General features: G+C 36.1%; 1 protein-coding gene across 6 annotated transcripts in view; it reads right to left on the bottom strand.

Annotated features, from left to right (window-relative positions):
- LOC135089598 (uncharacterized) overlaps positions 1-7,500 on the bottom strand; it is a 56,840-nt gene that overhangs the window by 43,238 nt on the left and 6,102 nt on the right. For all 6 annotated transcript variants that reach the window (XM_063985392.1, XM_063985429.1, XM_063985438.1 and 3 more), the window contains 2 exons: positions 7,091-7,178; positions 1,670-1,771 (listed from right to left, as the gene is read on the bottom strand). In XM_063985392.1, coding sequence (XP_063841462.1) covers positions 1,670-1,771; positions 7,091-7,178 — 190 coding nt within the window. The remainder of the gene's footprint in view (positions 1-1,669; positions 1,772-7,090; positions 7,179-7,500) is intronic.

Here is a 7,500-nt window from a genome sequence, read left to right as displayed (position 1 = left end):
ATATATATATATATATATATATATATATATATATATATATATATATATATATATATATATATATATCAATGCTTACCTCAACAAATTAAACTAGAAAACATGTGTATGTAGCTTCTGAGCAGTAAATGACACTGTGGTAAACCTGCATTACATAAAAATTAAACAATAAAAGAAGATGGATGAATAAGGGAATAGAAAAATGTGAAGAAAGAAGGAACAGAGAAAAATAGAAAAACCAAGTACCAATGCAGCTGTTTTGTTTAGGGTATTTGACATGAAATGATGGGAAAGCCACACAGAACCGACCCACATGGAAGAAGGTTATAAAACTGTGACTGTGGCCAAGGGGACCTAGACAAAGAGGTAGAGGTCAACTGACTCTGATATAAACAGGGAAAATACAAGCACAGCACTGAGGGGACACTGTGTGCAAACAAGGGGGAAAAGCGAGGTGACTTGTGGGAACTTACCTGTGCCTGCACCCCCACCCCCACTTCTCACTCCCCTTGTATACCCCAAACTCTGCCATGATGCCCTGATTGGGTAAAGTTATATATACTGCCACGCCTGTGGGCAGGTCATGTACATGAATTGTGTGTAAGAATGCATGTTGAATTTTAACCTTATCATGGAAATAACTTTTGAGAGAAAAATGTAACAGAAACTAAAGTATATTAGGTCATGTAATTGAGAGATAAGTTGGTAGCAGAGGTTGCAGAGGTAGCAGAGAGCAGAGAGAAACTTAGAGGTACCGAGAGGACCAGTCTGAGGGTGGCCGCGGGCGAGATGGATGGAGTCACATAAAGTAAGTAGAGCTTATAAGCTGTAATGCAGTCTTGAAATAAATTATTTCATGATTAGGTAGGGGGAAGAACAATGACAGGATGTTTAGGTTTATTATTTTGATACATGCACATGCTGTTTATGTTTTGTACTGAATGAGATTGTGTTATGTCCTGTGTGTGCTTTTCTTACTGAATTTTAGTAGAATCAATGCAATGTCAAAGTTTTAATTATGTATTTCTTTTAACTGAATACGGTTGGTGTAAATTGCTGCGGTGCGACTTCACGTGTGTTTTTTTTATAGTCTTAATTGTGTAAATCACCATAGCACAGACATCATACATGTTTTCCTGTGCAAAGACTGAAGAATTATTGATGACTGAAGTTACATCATGTGTATTTTGTGTACAAAAATTACGGTAATTTTTTAATATTGATTGAAGATAGAAATTTGCAATTACTGTCAATGGGAAAGAAAGCCCAGATTGTGTAGTGATTGTTATTTTGCTGGCGACATATCAGATGTGTTTTATGTATTAATATTATCCATAAGTAAATTAAGAAAATTTACTTGAGTATTTATATCCAGTAGCTAGAGGAACTGTGAAACATCTCAGGCATGACAACATTAATAGTCACCCAGGTTGTTTTAGTTTGGATAAAAATGATGTTTATGATGTGCCTAATAACAGCTTACCAAGTTCTTCGCTTCACTGATTATTTCTTAAAAGTCATCCTACACTCTCTATCACCTATATCCTTCTATACTTCCTCTATAAAAACTTTATCACACCTCATCCAATTCAACATTTCCATTCATGTGATAAAATCAACAAATCGTCATGAAAAGAAAATGCACACTGATATATCAAGCCCAAGTTCATACCTGTTGGGGATGTGGGGGTCCTATTTGATACACCTGTTGCTGTTGATGCTGTGAAGAATATACCACCCTCTGCTGGACCTGATGAGGGGTTGTGTATACAGCCTGTGGGGGAGAATGAATAATTACGATGTTATTCATGTTTTCTATAAAAATGTCTGTCTGCTGTAATGCACATCACAATTTTAAATGCTTACTAGCTCTGCACTACTATTCTAGTCTGTTGTTTGACGGACTGAGGTTCATGCCCCAATCAGGTTGTAGAAAGTTTTCACTAGTGTTGAGCATCTGCTCTCCTCTCTGAGTAAAATGATTGGATGTGTGGTGAACAAAAGGTTTAACACACGCACAGATTGGTCTACATGAAGATGGCAACAGCTGGCAATCATGATCCTCACAATCACTGGTAAATCTCACTCACACACACACATACACACACTTTAGGAGGATTAGATGTTTGAAGACAAAAAACTCTGGAACTCCCTGCCTGCTTCTGTATTTCCACCTTCCTATGACTTGAATTCCTTCAAGAGGGAGGTTTCAAGACACTTATCCTTCAATTTTTGACTACCGCTTTGGACCCTTTTATGGGACTGGCATCTCAGTGGGATTTTTTTATTTTTTTTTATTGGATTTTTGTTGCCCTTGGCCAGTGTTCCTTCTAAAAAAATAAATAAAAAAATAAAAAAAAAGTTAAGGATAAGAGTAGCAGGGTGGCAAAATTTTTAAAGTAAGATGATGTTTTTGAAGATAGGGAATAAGATGCAAGAGAAACATTAAGGAAGGAAAAGAACACAGAAGCAGAGGATAATAGGTTTCTGAGTCACAAGGATGTTGTAAGGGAAAAAATTAGATTGAGACTGAGACTGTTGAATGTTAAAGAGAATAGGGAACCTGAAACATGGAGTTGCAATTGAAATGGAGAAAGTAATCAGCATGAGGGGAGGAAGTAGAGAAGATAGTGATGATGAAAGCATGGAAAGCTACTAGTCTGAATGAGTGTGCAGAATATTTGAATAGAGGCAGCACAACTGCCATCAAGGGGTATGCATTATGGTGCCAAATGACTGATGAAGTGTATGTATGGTAAATAAGTATGAATGTACAATTTCATAGGTATAAGTCTATGAGTACTATAAATATGGTAGTGTTGAAAAAGAGTTGAAGAAAGTACATGGGTGATACTACCTATATGATGAACAGTGTGGTTTTACAAAAGATAGGAGATTGCATGCTTGGAATGCAAGAAGATTGTAAAGAATTTGGCAGGGGGCAAGAGTACATTTTGCATATTCATGGATTTTGAGATACCATATGACAGAACTAATAAGAGAAAGGCTCTCAACTATTTTCAAACTGCAAGGGACAAGTGACGGACTCAAACAGATTAAGAAAAGGTAGAGCATGTATAAGATGAGAAGTAGCATGAATGGATGATTTCCTCTTTGGGTTGGGATACAGCAGGGATGCATGATGTCCCATTGGTTGTTTAACACCTATAGGACAGAAGACAGCTATAGGTGCCTTATCAGGCGTGGACCGAAGACAGTTATAACTGCTTTGCAGTTAGTTAGGCTAATCTCTCAGTCTCTGTCCCACTCTTACCATGGTTAAACACAGTGATAGTGATTCTGACCAATCTGATTCCCTGCCTGCTCCCTCCTGTCCTTGGCCCTCAACACCACACATATTGCCTGCTTGCACTCAACAAGTTGCTACATGTCTTAGTGACAGTGCAACAGGGCAGGAACTTGATAAAACTGTTTAGCATGTGTGAAGAGAGCTGAAGGCACCTGTTTTCATTTGGCACTAGCCATATCCAGTCAGGTGAAACAAACGCATGGCAGGCAAGTGACTTGCTCCCTCCCAATTCTCTCCTCTTCAACTCACTGTCTCTCCATAACCTCTGCACACAGAGATATCTGGATGGCATGGTTAGAAAGATGATGGCTTAATGTTGAGTACAAAGACAATTTCACTCACTCTTCCATTGCAGGCTAAGTTTAAGGTGTATGTAAATCCAGGCTATTTTTGATGTTTAGCTGGATGGTGTCATAGCGGGATGAAAATCACCACCACTGCCAGTCCTTTAAGGGTTAATGCTTATATGAATGGTGTGGGGTAGGATGGTGTAGTTAATGCAAGAGTGTTAGGTAGAGAACTGAATCTGGTGAATATTGATGATAGCAAGTAGAATCTAAATGAGCAGTTGTTTGCAGGTGATAATGTACTTGTGGCCAATTCAGAAAAGAGATTACCAGCAGCTTATATTGGCAGAAGGAAATGAAGACCAATGAGAATAACAGTGAAGTACTGAGGTGGGAAGATAGTAATTAATGGGGAAGAACATACTGTATTTGATGACTCATAAGATGCACTTTTTTTTTTGGGGGGGAGGGGGTTCTCAGAAAATGAGCCTGTGTCTTATAAGGCCAAGTTTCACCTTTGGGGCAGTGGCTAGTGGTAAGTCTATGGCAACAGTGGCCCTTAAATTAAATCCCAAGCATTTTCGCATATGTAAACCATGTGATGATCACCTCTACACCACAAAAGAAACTTTTTTGCATGCTAACAATGTATAACAGGTCGTACTTACTGGTAATTCACATAAAATAACACCAGTCAGGAAGAAATTAAGTGACGATGCTTACATTGCACGTACCAAAAACAAATTTCCGGTTAGTTACACACCAAACCTGCAACACACGCAAGATTCATTGCGTTCCTTAGGTAAGACACACCATACAACTGAAATTACGTCTATCTTTTAACATTCTTACCTTGCATACACGTTCAACAAGACTTGAAGCTAGTGAAAAACTGTTTTTTTTTTTTAAACAGCTTACTACCTAACAAAACAAAAGATTTTATAAGTGAAGAACGTGTCATGAGGATGGACGGCTTGTGGTGATGGTCTGCACAATATTCATGCAATAGAGTTTATGTAATAGTGTTTGAAATGTTCAGATTCCATTACCTAGCATAATGGAGTCACAGGAATGACATGCGTACACAACTGGGTATAAGTTACAAATGATAAAATATGCCAAGGAAAAATATTGGGATCCAATAAGGATCTGAATATTTATGAGAGGGCTTCAAATGTCAGGTTAAACCCTTCACTTTATATTCAGAGCTTATACCAGCTTATTTATCTTTTTTTTTTTCAATGCCTTTCCAAATTGAGGTGCGTCTTATACGCCCATGTGTCTTATAAGTCGTCAAATATGGTACTTTTAATGTTGCTGAGTGTGAAAGAATATATAGAGAAATAAAGTTTTGAAAGAATGAACCACAAGAAAGATGTTGGGAGCGAAAATGTCTGATCCAAAATAATACAATGAGAGAATCATATGGGGCCACATAATGAGAGGAGAGGAGATTGAATATGAATGAGGTAAGATACTTCAGGAACATGTATGGATAAATAAAGAATGAGGTAATATGAAGAAAAATCAAGGTTGGAAGAATGAGCTGATCAAACAGAACAGGGATTGTTGCAACAGTATGAAGAGTGTAAAAGAGAGATTGATGAAGATGACTGGATCTGATGTGAGAGACATAAAGCTAAAAGCACTACCATGAATGGGATAGATGAACAGCTGGAAGAGATATGTCTGTAGAACAAAGAATGGTTGTGCAAAAGGAATGAATAGAAAGCATTTTCAAGTACAAAAATTTAGATTTAGCTGATCATGTGATATGAAAACAGATATGGTTATAAAGGTGTAGCAGGGATAAGTCAGTTTTGTTGATTGCTCATGTGAAGAGACCTTATTATGCTTGTACAACTAACCTCTGCACAAGTGTGGTCAGTATCATACATCTCTCTTCTAAAGATCTAGGGATTAAAATGTGAAGCTTATGAAAATCAATATGTGTAAGCTGCCTTGTCTCAGTCATTATCTGTGAAAGGGAATATCAGTTTGATATATACAAAGACTAAAAAGATGACCACCTGGATCATTCTTCAGCCAGAAAGCAAGTGACTGATGAAATAACATTGGCAGTACTGTGCACTCACATACATTAACAATACCGAGAATCAAGACCAAATTCTCATTTTATTTAACCTGGCTATAATAATAATGTTTCTCAGCATAAAATAAATTAATATAAAAATACTGTTTAAGGCATGCAAACATTATAATTCATATCATCATAACTTCACTTAACATCCTTATTTTCTTGTAATAGCTTGGATGGCTGATGAGTTTCATAAGCATGTGCTTGGAGCAATGGGTTTCATAGCTGGGCGCAATAAAAAAAAATTCATCATAACTGATAAACTGATAATGATAACCTTATCAGCAATAACCAATAATTGATAATCAGTGATAAATTTATCGCCCAATAACTGATAAATTGATAAATACAAAATTGATACTAGAGATAACAATATTAATATTTCAAATAAAAAGTTGATAAATCCAATTTTTTTTAATAGAAAACTTTAAAAAATCTTAGAAAAAATTAAAATTCAATGTTTATCCTGTCTCTTCTCTAACGAAAAGTGCTGTTTTAAGTAAAATAATTACATTTGATTTTGAATACTTAAAACTTCAATATGCTCATGTTCCAAAAACTAAAATGATCAATTATGACTAGTTTGGAACCAAAAAATCTTAGAAAAAATTAAAATTCAATGTTTATCCTGTCTCTTCTCTAACGAAAAGTGCTGTTTTATGTAAAATAACTACATTTGATTTTGAATACTTAAAACTTCAATATGCTTATGTTCCAAAAACTAAAATTATCAATTATGACTAGTTTGGAACCAAAAGTATCGGCGATACCAATGAATCAATAATGCAGGAATAATAATTACTGGATAACCAATAACCAGATAATGTTATTGTGATAAATCACCATAATTTATCCCAATAATGCCACCTATGATTGGTTTCCTCTCTACAAGAGACCATTCCCAAACAGCTACTGAGGTTCCTCTCCCTGAGGCTGATGGCACCATGTGATGAGGTTTCGCTGCATGAGTGCATCTTATGGTGGGTGATTAGGTCATCACATCTCTAAACCACAACAATGTTCTGACTCATAATCATTGGGAATTCATTGCCTTCAATGCATATTTGTTGGTCACATACACTGGATGACAGGTTATTTTTATTTTCACTGCCAACTTTAAATTCAGCAAAGCCAGAAGTCACCTATATAGTGTTTATTATAAATTCATCATTTCTATATGGATTAAAAGAGGAAAAAATTGACCTTTTTCATGTAAGAGCAGCAGTGGCCAAGGTCAACAAAAAGAGCCTGCACTGTAGGCCTACTGCCTAGTGTATATATGATGGATGTAAAAGCAATGACCTTAGCAAATTTTACAACAAGCATACTTACTTAATTCTGTCATAACATACACCCAAAATAACATAATCAAAATATTCATTGGTGGTGTATACTCACCTGCTGTGGTTGAGTATACACCACTTGCTGCTGAGTCTGCTGTGGGATGGTGATGGAGTAGGCTCCCTGCTCCACTAAGATTCCTGCCCTGAGGAAAAAGTAAATAAGTAAATAATAATGACAAATAATAAATAATAATAATGCACTATTTAGAGAAACAGAACTTTCTCACTCTCAGAATATGTTCATTTAAATTTTGAAAGTTGTCTTTGTCTTGAATATAAGTTAATCTTCTTTCTCATACATCCCCTGTCAATTAATTTCTCCTCTACACAAACGGAATATGTAAAAGAAGTTAGCTTGAGTCTCAGGATTTACGTAGGAAAGATGACAACACAAAATACAACACAGCAGTGACAATATTTTAGTACCATAAGCTGTATATAAAATCAGGAAAAGATCTACAGCTA

The sequence above is a fragment of the Scylla paramamosain genome, chromosome 3 (genome assembly GCF_035594125.1).
Source record: "Scylla paramamosain isolate STU-SP2022 chromosome 3, ASM3559412v1, whole genome shotgun sequence".
Taxonomy (NCBI): domain Eukaryota; kingdom Metazoa; phylum Arthropoda; class Malacostraca; order Decapoda; family Portunidae; genus Scylla; species Scylla paramamosain.
Note: the sequence above shows the minus strand (reverse complement) of the source record. Positions and strands in the feature narration are given on the sequence as shown.